This window comes from Schistocerca piceifrons, chromosome 6 (assembly GCF_021461385.2).
Source record: "Schistocerca piceifrons isolate TAMUIC-IGC-003096 chromosome 6, iqSchPice1.1, whole genome shotgun sequence".
Lineage (NCBI taxonomy): Eukaryota > Metazoa > Arthropoda > Insecta > Orthoptera > Acrididae > Schistocerca > Schistocerca piceifrons.
This window is the reverse complement of record NC_060143.1, coordinates 83771897-83796064: the sequence shown is the minus strand read 5'-3', so window position 1 is coordinate 83796064 and position 24168 is coordinate 83771897. Positions and strand designations below refer to the sequence as shown.

Below are 24168 nucleotides of genomic sequence, written 5' to 3'. Positions count from 1 at the left end.
TTCCATCGGTTTCAGATAAGCCAATTTATGGTCAAGACAGCAACGTGAGTGCGCTATAACGCTTCTCAAGCCATTGCAGCACGAGTCTGGCCTTGTGAAGCGGACAGTTATCCTGCTGGAATATGGTATAGCTGTTGCAGGTGACATCAGGCGTAAGGAGTTACAGGTGTCCCTAGCCGTGATCACATAGTCCACTGCTGTCATGGTCCCTTCGATTACTAACGCAGGTCCCATGGAAGCCCAGGTGAATGTACGCCATAACATAATACTGCACCCGCCGACTTGCGTCCGTGGTGTGCTGCATGTTTCGGGCATCCGTTCGCCTGGGTGACGGCGTATCTGTACACGACCATCGACCTGGTATAACAGAAACGGTATTCATGCGACCAGATGACACGATCCCATTGATCCGCGGTCCAATCTCGAAGACCACGTGCCCACTGTAATCATAATTGACGGTGTTGTTGGGTCAATATGGGAACATGCAGGTGTCCTCTGCTGCGGAACACCATGTTCATCACTATGAGCTGATCTGTGCGCTCCAAAACACTACCTGCTCCAGCACTGTACTCTGACGCCAGATCTGCCACAGATATCGCCGCCTACCCTGCTTTAGAGAGCGGGCGAGCTACCGATCCCCATGTTCTGTGGTGAGATATGGACGTCCAACTTCTTGTCGCCTATTCGTGGTTTCAGAATACTTCACCCACTTTCCACACTTGCTCACGACAGTAGCACGTGAACAGCCGACCAGCTTCGCCGTTTGCAAGATGTCCGCTCCCAGGCTCTGGGCCACAACAATCGTCGCTAAAATGATTCCCTATTCGTCTCTGCTCCGTCCATTTTATACTTCTGGCACCGCGTTACGTGTCTCCAGCGCGACCAGGCAGCATCCACGGGGTGGGCAGTGGTCATAATAATTTTGGCTTATCAGTGTTGAGAGCCTTTTTCCTTCGCTCTGTTTGCGAGTGAAACGGGAAAGGAAAAGACTGGCAGTGGTACAAGACGCATGTATGTAGATGTAGATGAGCACATATTGCGTTATCTCTAGCAAGTTAAAACTTTGTGTCGGACCAGAATCCCTGTGTTTCGCGGGTAGGGCGCTTGAAATAATGCGATTAGCGCACGCCTTGCAGGCGCGTTTGTGCTTCAACACTTGTCACTGACTCCCTCTTTCCAAACTACGTAGTGACTGTCCCAAGTCGCTGGGAGACTAGCTCCTCCGAGAGAGAAAATATAGCGAGCGAGGAGACTTGTCTTATCTACAGCCCGAGGGCTATCGCTGCGAAAGAACTATTTTACTCGATACTGATTGTGGGTAACTATGTCCTTTCTTTCGGAAGTGCCTGATCTCAAACATCGAGGGAGGAAGCCTCTGCTGTTCGCCGAAGGAAAGGGAAGGGACCCATAATAAAATGAATATGTCGGTCCTTGAAACGTGTTCGGATCGAAGAAAAGAAGAGGCTTAGGGATTAATCTCCCATCGACATCGAGGTCATTAGCGACCGAGCACATGCTGGGATGGGTAAGGACGCCAGCTGTGCCATTTTCTGAGCATTAACCGTAGATTAAGGGAAACCACACAAAAGCTAAATCCGAATGGCTGTCCTGGTAATGACATGAGCAACTTACTGCTGCCTCATGTCTTTTGGTGTGCTTGGATCGCGTAATTAGTACCTCACTGTTCAGGTTCGGATTAGTGTCCAGAACATAGTTTTAACACGTCACATACTGCCTCCGTCTCATTCAGCAGAAGTAGCAAGTGGACTGATCTCATACCCCACTTAGGGTTATGACGTCAAAAAATGGAAAAGCCAGATTAGACATTGTACGAGGGTAGTCCAGAAAGTAAGTTCCGATCAGTTGCAAAATGGACACTGCAGTGAAAACCCGATGAAGATTCTCACAGATGTATTGGGTAGTGTCTCTAGTATGACCGTCGATCGCATCAAGATCTTTTCAGTTAGGAGCACACTGTGAGCGAGTAAAGGTGCCTAGAACAACGATGTCTCCCGCCAAGTATGAGGGCCCGCTGAGGAGCTTCGCCTTAATGAATCCAGCCCACCTAACACAACTGCCATGCACTTCCTTCTTCGTGGCAGTTCTCAGCAGCACTCTGCAGGGGCAGTGAAGACGCTCCTGCAGCCTTTTCGATGGGAAGTGTTCGATCACCCACAACGCAGCCCTAATTGGCTCGTCCTGAGTATCATCTCTGTTCACATGAAACGTTGGATGCGAAGACAACACTTGGGCGCAGGCTACGCGCTGTAGACCAGCGTAGAGAATTATCGGGAAGCACAGGCGGCTGCCTTCTATGACGATGGTATAACGCTCCGACAAATGTCTCAAATCGGAGCGGCGACTATGTAGAGAAGTATCTGGAAAGTGTAGCTAACTCTTGCAAATAAAATATTTCTGGTTTTCACTGTGGTTTCCATTTAGCGACCGATCGGAACTTACTTTCTGGACAACCCTCGTATTTAGCTGGGCAAACAGGGAGAACTGGGCATTTTCAATCGTTTATTAATAATCAGTGACAGTCGGTTTTTTGCGAGATCAACCTTAAAGATGCTTCAACTAAAAAACACTAACAGCGATAATATCGTAGCAATTCTCATATCAGTTGAGTACCTAGTCTTCTTAATTGCTCACTCTGCTCTGTTAGTATTGTGTCAAAATAAGCTAAAAATTATTCATTTAAATAAACAAGCATCTATTCTTCTGGGACGGAAAATGAATAATCAGTAACTTTGGTCATTTCAGTTAGACTCACAAAGAAATAACAATAATATGTTTTTAAGTATTAACATTTCTCATTTAAGCCCACTTCTCCCAATTTCAGTAATTTCGCATGAAATTCTTCATTCGTCGTTAGTGAAAAAGGCCTTAATTGTGAGTTCTCAACTTCATCGATAAAAAGCCTAACAAAGGCCGGACTTGTGTAAAGAGTAATTGGCCGAACATGACCGTAAAAAGCCGACACCAGGCAACCCTAATTCGACTCGAAATATTGTGACCCTAAATTAAGTTTATTTACAGTTTTCAGGAGGGTTTTAAAACAGAATACACCAGCTGCGACATAGTCACGTATATGAACATTGATCCAATACTGTCAAATGTTTTTTATTCCAGTCTTTCATCACAATATCAGTTCTTTCGACCATGACCGGTTTCAGTCAGTAATGACTATCCTCAGGACATGGTGTAGAAAAGGTCTGAGGATGGTCATTACTGACTGAAACCGGTCATCGTCGAAAGAATTGATGTTGTGATCAAAGACTGGAACAAAAACATTTAAAACAGAATTAACAGAACCTTTCCCTGTAACCATCTCTGATTTTTCTGTTATGGAAAGGCTTTATGAAGCTAAATTAGAGATTGTTGAATAAAAAAAGCAGCGATATTGAAGAGCCACCAAAATGCGATCAAATTGGATCACTTGCATCTGACTGCGGCCACAAAACACTTTTTGACTCAAAAGTACTTCGAGGACGTGCCTGATACGGTCTGATCTTCAGCGACAATAGTTGTAGAAAATTGTCTCCTATGTCTACAGAAAATACCTCTTAAAGCTTTTCAGTAATGAGCCCATCGATACGATTATGTTAACAGCGAAGTCAAGCTTCTTTACAAAACATATTTTACAGCACTTACAGCAAATGAATGACAAAAGCGTCTTGTAACTGTTCCGTTATTCTCCCCCTGGAGAAAGAATGCAAGAATATTTCGTTGTTAGCTTCATTGCTAAGTTCTTTCTCGAAGCTATTGTTTTAATGGAAGTTACAAAATCATAACTGTGGCGCAGACGTATCATTAGAACGAATTTCTATCTCTTTGCTGTAACTTGATATACCGGTATTACAAAACTAAAACTCTGAAAATGCCGCGCATGTTGAGCAATGCTCGGAACATTCTGGCATCCGGCTGAGGCTTGCGCGCTAGAAGGTCACGGCCGTCTCTGAAATTAATTAGCGTAGCCGTTGATTGAAGTGCTCTCGGGCTGTATACTCGCTAAAACAGCAAGCCGTCCTCGTCTCTACCAAACCGACCTTTTTGCACATTACAGCTAATTACTGTTACTGCGCGACCGATTCAAAGCAACAGAAATACTCGGAATGCGTGATAATGTTTCTGTTGTTGTATTTCGAGCGATTCATTTCGAACTTAATCTGCAATTAATAATAACGATATTTAGATCGTAGCTCTTTAAAGAAAATGTAGAAGCATGTTTGACAATAAGAAAAATCAGAAGTGACAATGAAACAACGTCCCGGGCGTTGGGTGGTACAGCGTGAATTTAAACCTTCCCTCCAGATTCTTTGTTTATTTGATGTAGTGTGATTTGCAAGTTCTTCTGGCAGTGCTGCACAATTCGAAAAAAAGCAGTTTTCTTGACTTCCGTCGTACATTCCTGCAGTAGGCGTACGCCAGTCGTTGGTCATAAATTTTTCTGATTTAATTAAAAACGATTTCCTATGTGAAGGTTTAGTACCTATTTGAAAAACCTTGAAGGATCATGAATCTCAAATATATACGCGTGTAAAAATATGAAACTTTTATTTTTTAAGCAGTGTTGCATTGCATGACATTTATTACTTGCAATTTGTCTGATTTTACAGGGTTTGGACGGCAATGGAAGACCCTCCCTCGTGTTGTACTTCAGAGTCCAGTTCTACGTGGACAGTCCATTGTTGCTCAGGTAATTAAACCTTATAAAATTAATGAGTTGAGTTGGCAGCATTTTAGACATTAAGCGCTGTTTATAAAACATGTTCCATAGATCCCATCAACGAAACTGCTCAGAGATGTTGAATGAGTCAGGACTAGGAATATTGCACGGAGCATACATCCGTATTAAAAGTAAATGATCCGAAGTGAAGTTGCGTAGATTCTTATGACTGGTTTTGGACAGAAAGTATAACATACCAATGAATGTAGAGGTATAGACATATTTGCCAGTGACGTAAGAGATTGTGTTCTCGGGTTTGTAGTGCGTGATAGTTTTGTCATAATTACGGAAACACCTTTTAGATTTGAATATCGAAGATTCCTGTTCTCAACGTGAAAAGTGGCAAAGTGCTTTGTTGGGTTTTTAGGGGGAAGAGACCAAACTGCGAGGTCATCGGTCTCATTGGATGAGGGAAGAAAGTCGGCCATGCCCTTTCAAAGGAACCATCCCGGTATTTGCCTAGAGCGATTTAGGGAAATCACAGAAAACTTAAATCAGGATGGCCGGACGCAAGATTGAACCGTCGTCCTCCTGAATGCGAGTCCAGTGTGCTAACCACTGGGCCACCTCGCTCCGTAACGTGCTTTGTGAACAGGTCTCAGTTCTGATGTCCCATGATAAATATATATTTATTTAGCTAGCAATACTATGTAGGTAATAAATAACAACTATTTGAAATAACTGAGGACGCAACAACTTTTTCAAGGTAGTGTCTTTCCTAATTATTTTACTGTGTTAAATTTAGGTCAAGTAAGCGCAAGTCGTTTATAGTAGTTCGACAATAATTGGAATTATTAATGTAATCTCATCTAGCTTCTAGCTACTTAACTTTCTTAATGAAGACCTTGACTTATTTCACATCCATGAAGGTTCTCTTTCAGAAAGAGATCTACTGGACTCCGTGAATGGATGAATGAATCAACAGCAATAAGAAATTAAGGCACCATCTAATACTATTTCATTGGTATATTTCAGCCATACTAGACCAAATTAATGTGGTTGAGAAAGGATGTTAAAATAATAAGAGAAAAAGAATATTTTGTATTCTATTTTAGACGATGTAGTGGTGAGACACAGGTGTGCATTCAACTCATCTAGACATTATTGCGGTAGTAGAAAAGATTGTTACAGTTTCCTTCTTCAGTCGGACCAAGAAGAAGCTTTATGAACTGGTAGCTAGACAGGGAAAATTTCATTTATTCACATATCATATTCTCTAAATCTTATCACACGTAAAAGCCCTTGAGAATGTGCAACTATTTATAGCTTATTCGTTTTTCAATAACACTTTTCTGGGTGTTTGACTGTCATTGTGTTGCTTTTCAACCACTGTTGACAGTGGGCAGAACATTGGTTAATACTATGCAGCCAGAAAATGTTTTACTAAAGGCTAAGTGTGGAAGCGTACACTTGTGTCTAACTGTATGGTATTTATGATTAAGAGGGTAACAAATTAGTTTCTTAGATACTTAGTGGGAAGTCTGTGGCCTTTACAATTGTACTTAGAGATCGTATGTTATAAAGGAGGAAGATTCATAATGTAAACTGTGAAATATGGAGCATGAAGTTTATATCCCACACCCAAGGAGTTACCCCGCTGTCAAAAAGCATTTTCTGCAGTCCCAAAGCATGCTAAGATAGGTCAGACAGAATGACCAACCCTGTTGCCAATTTCCATATTGTAACATGTGCAGAAATAATTATTACTGTGCCATTCTTCTTTTATTATGATAGAAGAGGTAAACCATCTAATTTCCAGTTATTGCAAGTGAAAGAATGCAACCTGTGGTATTGAAAATATAAAGAACCTTAGACTGCAGTAATGTGTAGTTCGAGGTATTCAGAAATTCTTGTTTCTGAGAGTATATGAAATCATTATAAATTCAAAGAGGAAATAAAAATTATGTGCACTTGTTTACATATATTAACTGTTTTCTGCCTTATATTCAATTACTGTTTGTAAGAAGTGTACAAGATTGTTTTTTATGGATCTGGTTCCCTCTCCCCTGCCCCTCTCACTCACCACCTCTATAGAACCCAAAGTTTTTATGTAGCCCAGAGAAGAGCAGGAGGATGGGTGTGCATTGATCACTGCCTAAAAACTATTTATCATTATAAAGACCGTTAGAAAATGGATGTCATAATGTAGGAGATATATCATTGTAGTTAAAGCGTAAAACACTCATCACATATGTCACTTGCATGTCCAAAATTATGTAATATTATATGTAATGTATGTAATAATGTATATGTATTATGTAAAATATCCATATTTTTCAAGTACCTATCAATACATATTTCCCATTGTACCACATATTAAGATTTCTTCCCATTCCAAACACACATGGAGTCTGGGAAGAATGGCTGCTTAAATGTCTTTGTGCTTGTTGTAATTATTCTAATCTTGTCTTAGCAGTCATTACAGGAGTGATGTAATTTTAGATTCTTAACTGAACACTGGTGATTGAAACATTGAAAGTAGGGTTTCACAGGATATTTGGGATGTATCCTCATGCACCTGTTAGTTCAATTTCTTTCATATTTAAAGAACACTCTCTCATGAGTCTAACAAAACATGACTATACATGTTCCCCTTCTGTGAATTTGTTCAATATCCTCTGTTAATCCTATTTCGTATGGGTCCCACATACTTGTGTGTTTTGTAAGTAATCTTCTTTGTAGATTGCATAGGGTAGGAATGTGAAAGATGTGAGAATATCATACTGCACATGTCGCCAACATCTGACTGGTGGTGTGACACAACTTAAGTGCAGTGATATCTGTTTACATTTTACTAAGACAGAAACTTTAATATTACACATCTTTGTGCTGTTTTTACACATTTATGATACAGTGGTGAATAATCAGTACTGCTATGGATGCAAACTGAAATATTTGTGAGGAGTAACAGCTATGTTTCGTAAGTAAATACCACATTCATATGACCCGGGAAGCTGTGCATATTGGCAACAGAAACTCTGTTCTGTGTCTTTGTATGCTCACTCCATAGATATTACTGCCTTGTGGTAGAATGACTGCCATTCCCATACGTCCCGAGTATCTCTGAGGTTACAGAAAAGGAGCTAAACGACAGGTGCTGCAGGTATTATACTTCAACAGGTGGAATACGTTACATATGAGCAGAAGAAGGATAAATCAAGAGTTATTATGACTGTTAGTAAATTAACGTTCACATCGGAGAAGAGGCTTTGAGCAGCACTCTGACTCTGTCTGCAGGGATGAGGAGACTCGACACCATTACTACCTTCAGCTGCGCCACAATGTGGTGTCCCGCGGCCTGCTGCACGCCTGCGCCAGCGAGGAGCTGCTCTACCTGCTGGCGGGGCTCGCCCTGCAGGCGGACCTCGGCGATTACAACCCACAGCAGCACACGGGCGCCTACTTCAGCGCACCAGAATACTTCCCGAAGCAGGTAACTTTGGTCTTTTGTGAAAAGGCTCTGTGTTAAAGCTTGTTGACACGTATCTGGTGAATTTTCTTGTTCGATATGCTTCTCTCCTTTACTTCTTCTCCCTGTGGTTGAAGTATATGATCCCTTTATCAACTTGCAATCTCTGATGTCCTCTTCACCATTGTCTTCTCTTTTTTTCTTTCCATTATTTGCCATTCTCTCTTTTTCAGGAAGCGTGTCCTTTATTTTGTTTCCAAGCAAGCAATGAAACTTTTAGCTTTGATTCTTATATCTAACAATTGAAATGATGCTATAATGCCTGCAAGTTGAAGATTTTTTTGCACATGGCTGCACTGTATGGCTGCTGACAATTTTTGTACCATAATGAATTGTGATTTAGTTGTCCGGATGTGTTTGTTATGGACACACAGCTGTCCATGTAACATTCAGTATATTCCTGGTTTGTCATATATACATTATTTTGACAATATTATATTATTTTGTCAATAATTGATTGTTTTCATTGATATATTCAGTGTATTTCTGATTTCCTGAAGTTGTTACTTCCCAATAAAGGGGCAGTGGCATGTTACATTATCACTCCTTTGTTGATGTGCTGTGTCGCCTGAGATTTTCTCCAGGGTTACGTACTACAGTGAAATATTCGCTTTCACATTTTACAATTCCGGTAGGTAAAAACATGTTGCCTGGTCTTACTACTGAAGAATCTCTAGCAGGACTGGGGAGATACGAAGGGAATGATGATAAAGCTGATGACTTAGAATTGTTAACTATGCCATCCAGTGCAGATGAAATAACAGATTGAGTCAACGAAAATTACACTGCACAAATGTTGGAGGTACTTTAGGACTTATAACTAGCAGGGATGAAGCTAATGTTGGTGATTTACCTCCAGGAGCTAAGTGAAGAAAAGCGTAAGGACATGAAGTGGAAACTATGCAAATGAGACAGTGCCACAGGTTGAGGACTAGTGAATACTGTCATAGAACAAAGCAACATCTAGACTTGCCAACATAACAACATAAATTTTCTTCTAACTAAAAAAGAACTAAAGTCCTTCAGTGCCATATTCCTGCTGGGTGAGTATCCTAAGCTTCGCCATGAGAGTATGTGTTGGGAACAGGCTCCAATGCTGTTTTTTTCTGTAGTCTTCAACTCAGTGTCAAGAAATAGTTTTGAGGAAATTTTGAAAGTCATTCACCTGAATGACAGTTCCAAAGATGTACAAACTGGGATTGTACTTTGAAATGCTGAAGAAGTAATTTGATTTATTCCCTTCAGAATATCAGTTAATGAAAATATTATTATTGTGGCAAAAATTCAGATAAGATGTTTCTGAAGGGAAAGCCTATCAAAGTAATATATAAAATTTGATATCTTATGAGTTCCAGGGGCTTCCTTAATAATTTTTCGCCGTACTATGGCAAGACACAACAAACAGGAGGCTTTAGGTGCAAGGGTCAATAAATGAGCTAAACTTCATCATTTTAGAAACAGAGTATCCAAAACTTTTCTTTCAACACTTTTGCACCAGTGTTGACACACTCATCACAATGGAAAGAGGAAAATGAAAGCTACTGGAAAAAAAGAAAGATAAAGTGGAAGGAAATGGACAAATATTCTGTGACTACATGTTTGACAAAGAGAATGAAATTCTGGTAGTGAAATATAGGGACAACAAACCAATATGTGTAGTCACAAATTACAGTACTATTACTCCTTTGAGTTATTCACAGGTAAAGAAAAGAAAATATCTGTTACAAAGCCACGTATCATTGAATAATACAATGCTTGCTTAACAAATTGCTTATAGAAATGTGAAGGTTTCACTTTTCGATGTCAGAAAGAGAGTAGTGATATACCTTTCCTAGAAAACAGGATTAACACTTAAACACGGAAGACCACAAGTAAGCAGACTGACAGGAAGATTGGTGGCTAGATCGAGGAAACCGCTTTGCTGTGCCAAGTAAAACAGAGAACAGATGTGCATACTACGAGAAAAAGCAACACAAATGTATGATGGGTGCAATGTTGGTGTACATAACAAGTGTTTTGTTTCACTTCGTACTGAATAGACACTTTGTAATATCAGAAACAGTGTTTTTGTTTTTTCCATGACGTTTCTTACAGTTTTTTGCACTGACAGTAATAATGCGGTTTTTGATAGCTAATTTTGCCAATGTCCCAAAAGTGGGGTGGTCTATAGTTTTTGTACTAATAACTGAAATTTTTCAAAGCAGCTTTTTCTTTCATTTATCATTCAGGATGTACATTAATGTAAAAAAAGGTTGACAAAATAAAATAATAAAGTTTTGCAAGTAATGAGTTAAGCAATCCCTGTTTCTGAGAGTTAGTATCATTTACTTCCTTCTGTGATCAGTCAGATCAAGACTTTTGTTTTGTTGCACTTACATGAATTTTAAATCTGCATATGTTGCTTGAAATCTTTTTATGGCATTTATAAGTTTTATAAACAGTAATATTGCTCTTAGGTTCTGGATGCTCAAACATTCTTCTAGCCACATCTCCAATACTTTGCTGTTGCCATTTTTTTTCCATTGTGCAGGGTGTTACAGAACCTCTCTAAAAATGTTTATGTACAGTGGATCATATAAAAAGCCTTATTTTTTGTTAAGTAATATGCACTTTTTAGTCTGCCATTTATGAGTTATGTGCATGAGACATCCTTAAGGTTCCGAAAATGAATAACAACAATTGTAAATAAATTACGTGCTTCAAATTTTCTCAATAATGACTGTTGAGCATTCCGTGATTCTCTTCTGGATTGTGAAACACTTAACTGATTTGAGCAATTAATTCATCTCTGGTGGCAGTTATATATTCCACACTCCTTACATGATACCAAAAAAATAATCAAGATATATTAAGTTAGAGTAAACATGCGAGCCACAGTGTGATCAAGATACCAAAATACCAGACATGTAATGAGGTTGAGGATGGTCTGTATTGAGCAATTGTTCTATATTTATTTCTAAAATATAATTTGTGTAGAGTTGTTATTATTCTACCTTAGAATGTATACATCATATATACACATAAAAGAGAATATGTTCTTTAATGACACATGATTTAAATGTTGTTAGCTGACCCTCTAAGTTATCAGTGAGGTTCTGAAAAATCCTGTATTTTACTTTGCTGACACATTCTTGCAACAAGCAGATGATAAAATGATAATTAATTGGTAGGCTCATAATTTAGAATGTTTACTTGACACCACTTTGGTCTTACAGATGGTGGAGAATTCGGAGCAGCAACTCGTGCAAGCAGTTCCCACTCTACATCGCGACAACCGTGGAATGGGACGAGCGCGGGCGGAGTTGCTGTACATTCGTGAGGCCTCCTCGACAGAGGTCTCACCACTTACACACAATTCGCACCTCTACCGCCTTCGATATAAGAAGAATGAGCAGGGCCCTGGCACTGTCTGGCTTGCCATTACAGCCAAAGGCATTCAGATTTACGAGGTACACAGTCATTTTGACCATTAGTAAGAATGTTGTTAATATGGTGTACAGTTAATTACTGAGCATTGCAGAGACATATGCCAACAGAATCAATAAAATTATACCATTAACAGAATGTATACATGTATCCAAGTATAAAAAATTGTGCTTGTTGTTATAATACTGCAGCAGGTATTCCAGTGTTAGCGAAACTTTTTAGGACAAGTCCATGGCTTGTGTTGTTTTGCAAGAGAACAAACCAAGGATGAATCTTTTGTGCATGAGATACTCTACTTATTGCCAAAAGAATGAAAAATCTCATTATTGCCATTCATCACATGTATTTAAAATTTGATTATGATGTTAACAACATCAATAAAAGTATAGCATTAACAACAGTATACATGTGGTCCTATGGCGAAAATAGTACTTGTAAAATAATACTGCATTAGGTATTGTTGTTTGTGAATTTTGGAAAAAACGTTTTCTGGATTGGTGAGAGTGTCCAAGAAATCTTAAATGCAATTATTTCATTTCATGTACAGTAATTTAATATATAATTATAGCCAGACATAATTTTTCACTATTACAGTACTATGAAAATAGCTGGACAAATATTTGTCTACTTAGTCTTGGCTGTTTATGCCTAGGCAAAATATAAAGCAATGAAATCAACCAATATATTGGTCTTGTAATATTGAATTAAATTATCTGATCAAATAAGAAAACTTTGTGTAAATACCAGTTGCAAGAAAGGTATTAATTGAAGATGATGAGAATCTTTAACAAATGCCCCCATGCCCCCCCCCCCCCCCCCCCAAAAAAAAAAAAAATCATTCTTTCTCTTTCTTTCACTTTCGTCTAAATAATGATATAAGAGTAAATATGAAGGGCTCTCCAGGAATTTTTGACCATGTCTTGATTCTATAGCTTCTACACCCATATCTGTAAAACAAAAAGGGGAAAAATCAGATAGGTCCACTTACCAGAAAGCAACTGACAGTGTCTGGAGTTCCATTGCATGTAAACATAAATTAGGAAAACATTGTAAGAAACAAGGATTACGTAGAAAAGATAGCCAGGACCCCACACATGCAAGACACAACAAGCCAGAAAGAAATAAGCTCATGTATATTTTTGTACAGCTCTTTCTTCTATCATTCTCAAAATTCCTATGCTTGAAAATATTGAAGATTTTCTCATATTTTCTTTGTCTAATGCTGCCTACTGAATCAAATTTCATCTACCTTTGTTTTATTGAATAGTAGAGCATGGATCATGGAAAACAATTAGAGATTGAAGGTATTTTTGGATAACCAGTAATTGTCTATTTCATAGGAGCAGTATGCAACAGAGAAACAGTGCTTTAAATGCAAAACTGTACATAACTTTTATCATATGTTTCAAAAATAGACACATCAAATAAGATTAAAGTCATTAAAATTGCAGAAAATAAGTCCAAAATTTCTTATTATTTCAGAACTTAGACATATTTTTTTTATTAAATCTCACTCACCTGTGAAGGACTGCAGTTGGATCACATTCTTCTTGTTGTTCTAATAGATTTATAGCTTTCTCGGGGCAGTGGAAAGCATTTTCAGTGGATGGGCCCTTTGTTACTAGGCTCTGCCTCATTGCAGTGGTCTTGTTCATTGATGACACTGACACTGACAATGATTTCAGTCCCATTGCAACCAGTAAAACATCTAGAATACCATCTTTCACAAGTGATGCTTCACACACAACTGATGATGTGAGCTTGTATATATGTATTAAACTGGGGACCTGGAAACTATGGAGAGGCTTCGTCCTGCCATAACCCACAGCAGTCACCCACCCCACTGACGGCTCACACTGAACCCAGTGTTACTGTGCAGTTTGGTCACCAGTGGACCTCCCCAGGAATGTCTCCTACCAGGCGAGTGTAACCCCAAATGTTTCCGTGGTAGAGAAATTATGGTGTATGTTTACTTGGAAACGGTGTTTGCACAGCAATCGCTGACACAGTGTAACTGAGGCAGAATAGGGGGAAGCAGCCAGCATTCGCCGAGGTAGATGGAAAACCACCTTAAAAACCATCCAGAGGCTGGCCAGCACACCAAACCTCGACACTAATCGGCCGGCGGATTAGTGCTGGGGACCTGCACGCCTTCGCGCCTGGGAAGCAGCGCGTTAGACCACACGTCTAGCTGGGTGGGCATGTGAGCATTGTCATACATGTTGGTTGGCAGGGTGGGGAAAAGTGCTACATCTGACTAGAATGCTTTTAGTTAACCAATGTTCCCATTGATGGCTATTCAATCAGTGTTCTACTATAGTTTTAGTTTGGTGTATTGCTGTCCCCACAGTTAATTTACAACATGGAATTCTTAAAAATAGTAAATATGTGTTACAAAGTGATTAAGCAGATCACTTTTACCACATTTGTTTAATAACTGTCCAAAACATTTCTTTATGTTCTCTACTGTGAGAAATCAAATGTGGTTTCTTGCTTACAGGAAATCTCTGCAAAGACATTGACGGCAACATTCTTGTGGAATAATATAGGAAAACTGTGTTTTGATGTAAGTAACTACTGCCTGTTATTTTGTATGATATACAGTGTAGCAGAATGATGTGCTTGTGTGTGCACATACATGTTCACATAGAAATGTACACATTTCATTTCATGATATATTCTTTTCTTTCCTGTTTGTCCCTTAGATTATTTATATGCATTGCTTGTACGTATGACAGTGATACATTGGTGTAGTGAAGTGATGGTGGTAACTTGTGAGATGCTAGCTAAAAACAGAAGTTCTAGCAGCCATTTAGATCAGTTTTATATTGTTCATTTCTGACTGACATAAATGTATTCAAAACAGTTGTGATTCAGTGTTTCCAGAAATTAAACGGTTTTCATTGATTGGATAGATACATAGCACAAGAGTCAGTTATATTTTATTAGGATTTATTATGAATATCTGTGATCAGAAATATATGCATCAAAGTATTCAGAACACTAAAGAACTACAGTGGAATTTCTGTACTATGATGAAAATGTGTGTGTGTGTGTGTGTGTGTGTGTGGTAGTGACATATTTAAAAACTAACATCTATTATATCTTTAAATACTGAATCAAATTTGATCTTCAGTTTAACCCGATTTACAACCCAACAAATCTAAGCTTCTTTAATGTCTGCCTGAGTTATTATCTCGAAATGGTATTACATTTCATTCAAACTTTTCTTAGTATTTTTTGAAGTAGTGTGTAACTAAACTCAGATTCTTCAATGTCTACCTTAGAGATCATCTCTACAATGCATCACTTTTATTTCACTTTCCTTTTTGAAAATGAAATAGTGATTTTCTTACTGAAAACCCATCTTCCCATAAGCAGACACAGTGTAGACACAAGCAAACAAATGACAATATTATGAAAAGGATAGTTCCTACTTACTGTATAGCGGACATTCTGAGCCGCAGATAGGTACAACAAAAAGACTGTCAGAAGACAAGCTTTTGATCAAAAAGGCCTTCATCGTAAGTAGACAGCACACACACACACACACACACACACACACACACACAAATGCCACTCACACATGAATGACCACAGTCTCTGGCTGCTGAAACCTCAGAAAAGTGACAGATTTTTCGTAATGGATGTTTTTAAAATGTTTTGGCCTGTGTAAACTAGTTGTACCTTTTATTTATTCATTTATTTGTAAAAGGGTCATTATTATTTTGTTAAAAAAGACATGAAAATGTTATACGAATTCGTTATCAGTGTTGATTCACTGTTGATTTACTCCATTATTATTTTAATGTCCTATGTTGCACAATGTATTAAATATTTACTAATAAGACACATATTTTAGCGTAAAAAATTCGAAATCCGAGCTCTAAACTGGCCAACATCTGGAGAAAAGTTTACATATTACACCAGCAGTGATGAGAAGAGTAAACATTTGCTGTTCCTATGCCGAACAACACATCAATTTAGTATGGCAATACAACCACGGCTGTCAGAGGTGCGGCGGAAAGAAGAAGAAGGTAAGTCTGCATATCCCTCTAATTATCAAGGACCAACAAAACTTTCCAGCTGTCACCATGTTTGCAGAAAAATAAATATGCTTGTTTCTTTTCATACCAGTACACACGTAATAGTGTATCATTATGTGAACCCTACATACCTCATGAACTCTTTCACAAAGAATAATATTTGTGGATTCTTCTGTCACTCCTTGCTGTAACAATTTCTTATTGAAGAATTCCTTAAGAAATAAAACAAAAAGACTAATTATGTTGTGTAATTTTTAGGACCTTTCCAAAAGTGGAATGCACTTGCTCATATTGAAGTAAAAAGCAAAATCTTTTCTTCATCTGAAATCTGTCTTATCAACTGGTTTGCTCATAGTTTTCAACCAGTTTACAGAAATATTAGATAGAATTCCCATTTGCTTCACTGCCAGTATGTGTTATTGTATATATTATTCAAATCAAATACATTCAGACAAATTAATAGGTAGCAATAATTTTTGGTATTGTGTTGTCTCATTGGCACAAAGCATTGTGAATATAATCAGCTCTTCTTTTTCCTCAGGGATATCCACATTAAAAGTAAAGATAAATTGTTGTTTTGTTCAGGTATGACCACGGAAAGTAAAAAATAGATGTACATGAAAATCAGTGGTTGTTGTAGAAAGTGGTGGATAATTACCCAGGAATCTTTAATTTTTGGGACAAAGTAATGCTCCACATTTTGTGCTGTTGCTCATTGGAGAGCTTTGTTGATGGGACAGTCCCAGTGACTTATTATAACAAGATCAAATTATGCAGTAAAATCTCAGTCCAAAAGTGAATACTTTGTTTTAATTTAGACTTCATCTTCCTACTATCAAAGGCAGTAGATAATTGCCTTTATTTTGTCCTAAATGATATATCTCTTTTTCCAACAAACAGCTCAGTTCATACATACAATACCAGGAACAAAAATGATCTGCACAAGGACTTAAAAGCACTTACTACTCAGGAACACTCATCTTCAATAATTTGCCAGTAAACATAAAAAATTTAGTTACAAATAAAGATCAGTTTAAAAGGAGCCTGAAAGACTTACTGGTGGCCAACTCCTTCTACTCCATTGACGAATTTTTTAATAGAAACAAATGATGTATTGTGTATTGTATATATTCATACTACTAGTATTATTATTTCAGCTTTAAAAAAAAAAAAAAAAAAAAAGGATCTCCTCAGCACGGATCTATGGAACGAAAACTAATCTAATCTAATCTAATCTTCTTCTGTTGAGGTTATGGGTCAGATATACAGCGTATTACAAATAATGTGAAGAAGCTGGACAAGGATGAAATTTATAGGGAAAAATCCCAGTGTTAAATTTAACAGGTTCAGCGATAAGTTTGTGTCGATATTTGAGAATAACTTTCCAGTAAACTGATAAGAAAGAACATTAAAAAGCCATGAAAAAATAGTTCACCAGTGAGATTTGAAAGGGAAATTTGTATGTTAATAAGAGCAAATAAAGATCCTGTTTAGTCACATACATGAAAAATTACTCGGTATAATTAAGAAAAGTTATTAAAACATCTAAAAATATTCTGTTATGTCTGATATTAATAATTCAGATAACAGAAGTTAATTGTGATGTCTATATTACTTTGAATGGATAGGTTACAAGCTAATTCATGGGTTGTAGGTATTTCAAATATTTTTAATAATTATTTTTTTAAATTAGTAAAGATAATTGGGCCAGGGAGTGTGCCAGAAAATGCAAGGCAGTATTCTGTAAAAGCAAGTTTCAAGGAATTTTGTGTTATGCTGCTGTAAATGTTCCTTCTGGGTAATACCTATTCGATTGATGAATTTTTATTTAGGAAATTGTAGTTTGTTGAGTGTCAAAGTGTTATATTCTTAACTGTGTTATTAAATTAAATATTGTTTTGTGTTGTGTTGATTTATCTGTACGTGATCAGCATGTAGCTGCATTTACACACTGATTAAGTAAATATTCTAAAATGATTCATTCCACATTATTAAAATATGCCTGTATTGTGTAAAAGTGAACATTGGAATGTGCAACTAACTAACTACGCTGTTGCATTATGCAATAGTTGCATAAAGCTGCCTTTTAATGTGATATCCTTCTCATTATTTGTGACACTGAAGCTGATTGTAAATAAATGATTACAGCACATGGAGGGTGAATTTCTTATTCAGTTTTTGTATATTTAGTAAGTCTTCTTTTAAACATTTTCTAATTATCAAACGCAGAGATGTTCACTAGTGGTGTAGTCTGCAGAATGTGTTCAAAATAATTTATTGAGAGCTGATAATGGCATTTTCATCAAAAATAAAGCTTTATGACAATAAAACCTGTCAGTGTGATATAAAGGTATTTCTTCTTAATGCAGAACGCAAGAGATTTCGTGACTGGGTGAGTGCGGGTACGTGCAAAGCAGATCAACGCACCTCTGTCATCAGCAATACCTCCTCCAACACAACGTCAGGAATTGTGTCAGATCGTGTACATAGTCTTGATGAAAGTGAAGATGAGTTGGAGGGTGAAATCATGATCACGTCACCCCCTGCGCCTCTTCTGACTCCTACTGCACCACCTTCTGTTGAGTCACTTGCCCTGGCGCACCTCCGGGATGACGACTCTGATGCTCCACCTTCACCTCCGCCAAGAGGTAAATCCATTGACCATGCATTAGAGGAATTGTGGTCTAGTAATATTTATAAGGTAGTTTCAAAAATTTTCCTGGAATCAATTAAAAAATGATATTTTATCACTTTAACATAACATTCAACATAACATTCAAAGCCCTTCCATATAGCAATCACATATCAATTCCCACAACCAAAACACTGATTAAAACTCTCTCTAAAATACCTTCAGTTCCAATATTTTCCCATCCCTTCCATTGCCTCTCCAGTTTTGTTTTGAGCCTTGGGAACAGTTGAAAAGTGGTAGCTGCAAGATCAGGGAATTGGAATGGGTTCTTTCTGAGGTAAGTTTTCAACTAGCAATGACATGTGCACAATAGACAATGTCACACATCCAAGTATGAAATACAATGATGATTTTTTCCACATGATGATTTCTTGAAGTTGTCATCTGTATCTTTCTTTGCAGTGAAGTTGCTTGCTAGTGTCATCAAAGCTCACTGTAGCTTGAGGTCATTTTTGGATGCGTCAAACATGATACAGAATATTGAAGTCAGTGGTTTCAAACTAACTTGTAACATTTCCTATAATTTGTTGCTTTCATCTATTTAGATGGTTTCATGAATACCCTTATTGGTATGCAAATGAATATTAATGCAATCGTGTCAATGAAATAAAAAAAATCTCAAGATTATGATCATGTCAATCCATAGGATGTCTGTGATGTTTCAGAAAGCACACATTCTCCTGTCTTTTGGAGAACTTAACTTCATCAGAAGATAGAGAATGTGCTTCACAAAGTGTAAAAAAAGACCAGCAGATTAACCCTGTTAGTGGCCTATACAGTTTACTGTATACTTAATGTTCTTGGCATTGGTGAAAGTGTAAAGATGGCCACAATAGGTAATTTATTTGATTCTTGTATGTACTTCAAAAATCGATACTTGGAATTTTCCAGTATCTCATTTCCATGGGCTTCTATTAATGTTCTGAAAATCCAGCAACAAACCTTGTGTCTCAGATTATGATTTTGTTTGCTCTAATGATGGAAAGTACACAGTCCCTTCCGCCATGTGTGCCAATTGATTATCAGCCTGGCAATGCCAAGAATTATTGAGTCTTATCGATGTTAGATCTCTACATTTTGTAGTAATCTGTTCTTGTGTACTTGGCATATCTGGTCTTCAATACATTTATTTGATGTAATGGGCAGCAATTAGTAATACATTGGTTTGTGAAAAATTATCTGTTGAGAAAACAGCATATTCGATACTTTGGTCTTACAGAATGAGATTTTCACTCTGCAGCGGAGTGTGCGCTGATATGACTTTACAGGAGAGCTTCTGTAAAGTTTGGAAGGTAGGAGACGAGATACTGGCAGAAGTAAAGCTGTGAGTACCGGACGTGAGTCGTGCTTCGGTAGCTCAGATGGTAGAGCACTTGCCCGTGAAAGGCAAAGGTCCCGAGTTCGAGTCTCGGTCGGGCACACAGTTTTAATCTGCCAGGAAGTTTCACTTTGGTCTTAGTTGTATTGTAAATGGGATACACTGTTACAAATTGTTTGATTAATCTTTTTCCAACTAACATGTATGTGTTATTTACATGTTGGTATTAATGTTAAAATATAGTTTTATTGTTATCAGAGATACATCATTCATCTTTCTGGTATTACGAAGAAAATAATAGATAGCACACTTTGCATTACATAACAAGCAACTGCTATAAAACTTTATCCCAGTTCTTTGAGAGTAGTAGATGTGAAAGCTACATTTTGAAGGGAATGGAAGTGAATAAATAATGGCACACACCCATCTTGTCATACTTTACAATGTAATCTTGTGCTACCATAAAATTAACACTAGAGGTTGTAGTAAACAAGATAACAAACTATAATGAGCACAGTCTTTTTTTTTAATTTTGAGCAGCAGAATAAACCTTATTTGAATTTACTGTTACTTTTGTTTATATTGTGCCAATTTAGGGTGTACATGATAGACTATGCAGTAATAAGTGAATCTATTTAACTTTCATATTTTAGTAGAAATGTATCCAGTATTCTACCATACCCTGCACAAGAAAAGTTTTATGTCTCAGTGAATATGACACTTAATATTCTTCGGATTTCAGTAATATCACATGACTTAGCAGTTTTTTTAGTTTTTTTACCCACTGTGTAAGTGATAGCAAGCTTCAACTAAATACCTGAATTGTAAGACTTCCAGACAGTAAAAATAAAAATGATTACTCTAATCTCAATAATTTTAGAAAATGAATCAGTGTACCTTGTTATTTATGGCAGTACCACAGCACATTTTGAGCTGGAGTTGGTGGTATATTGTCACACATTTCCTTAAGCAGCCGTGCCGGTGAAGAAACTGTGCTGCTTCCTTTTCACACCGTAATATTCGTTTGTTATTGATTACAGTTATGGAGAGATTCATTTAGTAGGATGTAATCCAACATTTGTGTAAACAGATGTTTTCATTAGGGAGCTCAGAGGAGACGGACCATACTGGCATGGCTTCTGGTCTGACGCGCAGTCATCAGAAGACATCTCCCAACAGTAGTGGAGGAGGAGGAGGTGCTGCAACCCCTGCCACAACAGATGGCAGTCAGTGTTCGAGTTCCTGTTCCACTGTTGTGGTTGCGGGTAAGTTGTGTGTGGCATCTTGTTTGGGCACTTACAGATCCTAAAGTGTAATTGATATGAGGAGGTACTCAAAAGAAACTAAACTTGTTTTTTTAACTTCTTTATTCACATTTTAAGCACAAACCTTCAGTTACCTTCAAAATACTCTCCACTTGCACTGATATATTGTCTAATCTTTTATTCCGTTTTTCAAAACATTGTTTGAATTCATCTTTTGTGATGCTTGACAGTACCTCCATCGTTTTTTCTTTTCTTCACCTCAGCAACATCAGCAAAATGCTTTCAGGTCTCTTTTCATTCTAGGAAACAAAACAAAAAGTCACATTGGGCATGGTCAGGTTTATACAGGGGGTGAGAGACAGGGGTCATACCATTTTTAGTCAAGAATTGTCATACAGACAGGGCTATGGGAGCAGGGGCATTGTCCAGGTGGGAAAATCAATCACCCAACTGCCACAAATTAAGCTGCTTCTGCCGCACCCTGTTGCACAATCTTTTCAAAACTTTCAAGTATGAAACCTGGTTAACTATCTGACCCTGTGGAAGAAACTCTGAATTGACGACTCCTCTCACATCAAAAAAACAATTCAGCATTGTTTTAATGTTTGATTTCACCTGATGAGCTTTCTTGGGTGAGACAGACTTGAAGTCTTCCACTGGTTTTATTGTTGCTTCGATTCAGAATCATAAGCCTAGCGCTATATTTCATCACCTGGGATAATTTTTGAAAACATGTTTGTATCATTCACTTCTTTCACAGCACAGTGTGCTTCCACATGACCTTGTTTCAGTTTAACAGTTGGCAATTGTGGCATGAATTCAGCAGCCACCCTTTTCATTTTCAAATCTTCAGTCACAATTTGCTGCACTGAACACTAAGTCACTCCTGATAGCTACACAATTTCTTCAGTGGTCCGTCGTCGATCTTCATTGATGATTGCACAATTTTTTCAACATTTTCATGTGTTTGGGCTATGGGAGGATTACACAAGGTTTGTCATCAATTTACATTTCACCATTTATGAAATGGCAAAATTATGCAAACACTTGAGTTGTCTCCATAGCATTGTCCTTGTATGCTATTTTTAACATTTCAAGAGTTTCTGTTCCACTTTTTCTGAGCAAAAAGCAGAATTTCATCACTGCAAGCTGTTCATTAATATCAGCCAGTGCAAAATCGATAATTACACGAAACAGTTGTCACTGTAAACTCTGCCGAAAGTAGTCCAAATCTTCATCAGCAATGGCACACCTCTTACTGACTTTGGAATGTTCGCTCTGTGCACTCCTAGTGACAAAACATGGTACTACAAAACTGCTGCCCACCAAAACATTTGTTAAGTTGTGACTTCTGAATTTTATCCCCGGTTCCGGTTTTTGGGATTCCGTAATCAAGGAATCAGTGGAAATACGTCTTGCCAATAATCTTATAAATCGTGACAACGGCTTTCAGCTGGATAAAAATTGGAATCCTGTTATTAAAATTATACAATCACAGCGGAATCGACAGTGTCATTCGATACTCAGTGACTAGATGAACCTTTGTTTCCACCACCGAGGGCAGCACGTACAACTCGGCTATGCTGCGCATGTCAACACCTGACGCATGCGCTGTAGGATGCCAGTACATTTCACATGCGCGAGATTCGGCATAAATACCGCGACTGCACCTGGGCTCTTCAGTAGTTGTGTACTCACCTGACGATGGCCGGACGTCTCTGGGCCGAAATATCGTGGCAGAATGTCGACGGGATCCGGCTGCATACCCGGAAATTATTAGAAGAAAAAAATTTGTTAAGGTTTTTTTTATATCCCCTCAAATAGTTCATGTATAACTTAGTGGTGTTTTTTGATGAATTTTATTTTTTATTCATTGTTTACATGTGCTCTGTGATCATAGAGGAGCAGAAGTGGACAACAGTATCTTGTTAGTGTTACTTCAAAAACTGCAGTTTCTTGATATTGGAAAGTAAGTTGATTTTGTGGCAAAAATCGAAAAATTTATCCCATAAAAATGTTCTTTGTAAACCCCTGTCTCATAATTATTATGTGTATTGCAGCATTTTATCACCAAAAATAAATGTTTTCCTCCATTCAGTGATACAAGCATATATCCTAAAGAGAATTTAATTTATTAGTACTGTTAGTTCTAGGATTTACTACACACATTCATCTCGATATTACATTTCCTTTGCATTACATCATTAATGAGAGTAATTACAGCGGTCATTCGTACACAGGACCAGCACCTCTTGCCAGACCTCGCCGTGCATCGACGTCTTCAAGCCTGGAGCTCGGTTTCTCACATACGGCACAGAATTCGGCAGTCTCAGAACCTGCAACCTCAGTGGGTGGTGTGCTACCAGCACCCAGCACATTGACAGCTGGGACAACGACTGTGGCATTGGACTATTCGGTGAGGAGCGCTCACACCAGCAGTGGTGTTTACACTCTGACAACAAGTGCAGGGAGTCGTCCTGGCACACCTGACTCGTGTGTGAGTGCAGCTTCTTTTCGAGGTGATGGTAGCGATCCTCCTGCTGCCCCACCTCGATCTCCTCTGAGTGCTGCCGAGTTGTCGCACCTCATCATGTCCGGCAGACCTGCACTGGATGATCCTCCCACTGTTGATGCCAGTGAATCATTCACGGTAAGTGTGAAATGTAGGTGGTGGGCTCTTGTGATAGTGCAATAGCTAAACTAGGTCTGTGTAGTTAGTAGTCAAGACAAAGATCTGGCCTTGAGTCCCAGATTGGATAACAGTTTTAGTTGGTCATGAAGTTTTATTGTAGTGTACATTATGCGGTAAACTCAAAAGAGCTACTCTCAATAGTATGTAGATTTCTTGATGAATTGTGCACTTAATAAATATTTATGGTTACTTTGAAAATTCTTTGTACATTTCAGTTGCACTCTTTGCTGAACATTAGAAATTTCAAAGGGGAACACAGTTATACTATAGTCTTTCCTTGTTCCTTTCATGTTGTAAGTCAAGTTTATTAAACTACCTGGAGAAAAAGTGTTACTTCACATCCTAAATTTTATTTCATCTTGTCTTGTCCATCAAGGCATTAGACCACCTACAAATCTCTGTCATTATTAATTCTTTACCACAACTCATCTGAGTAGCAACAAGAACAGGGGCACATGCAAGACTTTAATTTTTTGCAACAAATTTAGTAAGCTTAACTTTACTTGTTTCTAGCTTTTTATCTCTCATGTA

The 24168-nt window shown here is 38.0% G+C and overlaps 1 protein-coding gene across 1 annotated transcript in view; it reads left to right on the top strand.

The window, feature by feature from the left end:
• LOC124802540 (protein expanded) overlaps window positions 1-24168 on the top strand; it is a 490537-nt gene that overhangs the window by 433364 nt on the left and 33005 nt on the right. Inside the window, exons 6-13 of the mRNA XM_047263399.1 lie at window positions 4620-4699; window positions 7967-8162; window positions 11414-11647; window positions 14125-14190; window positions 15487-15661; window positions 18040-18318; window positions 20784-20945; window positions 23186-23595. Coding sequence (XP_047119355.1) covers window positions 4620-4699; window positions 7967-8162; window positions 11414-11647; window positions 14125-14190; window positions 15487-15661; window positions 18040-18318; window positions 20784-20945; window positions 23186-23595 — 1602 coding nt within the window. The remainder of the gene's footprint in view (window positions 1-4619; window positions 4700-7966; window positions 8163-11413; window positions 11648-14124; window positions 14191-15486; window positions 15662-18039; window positions 18319-20783; window positions 20946-23185; window positions 23596-24168) is intronic.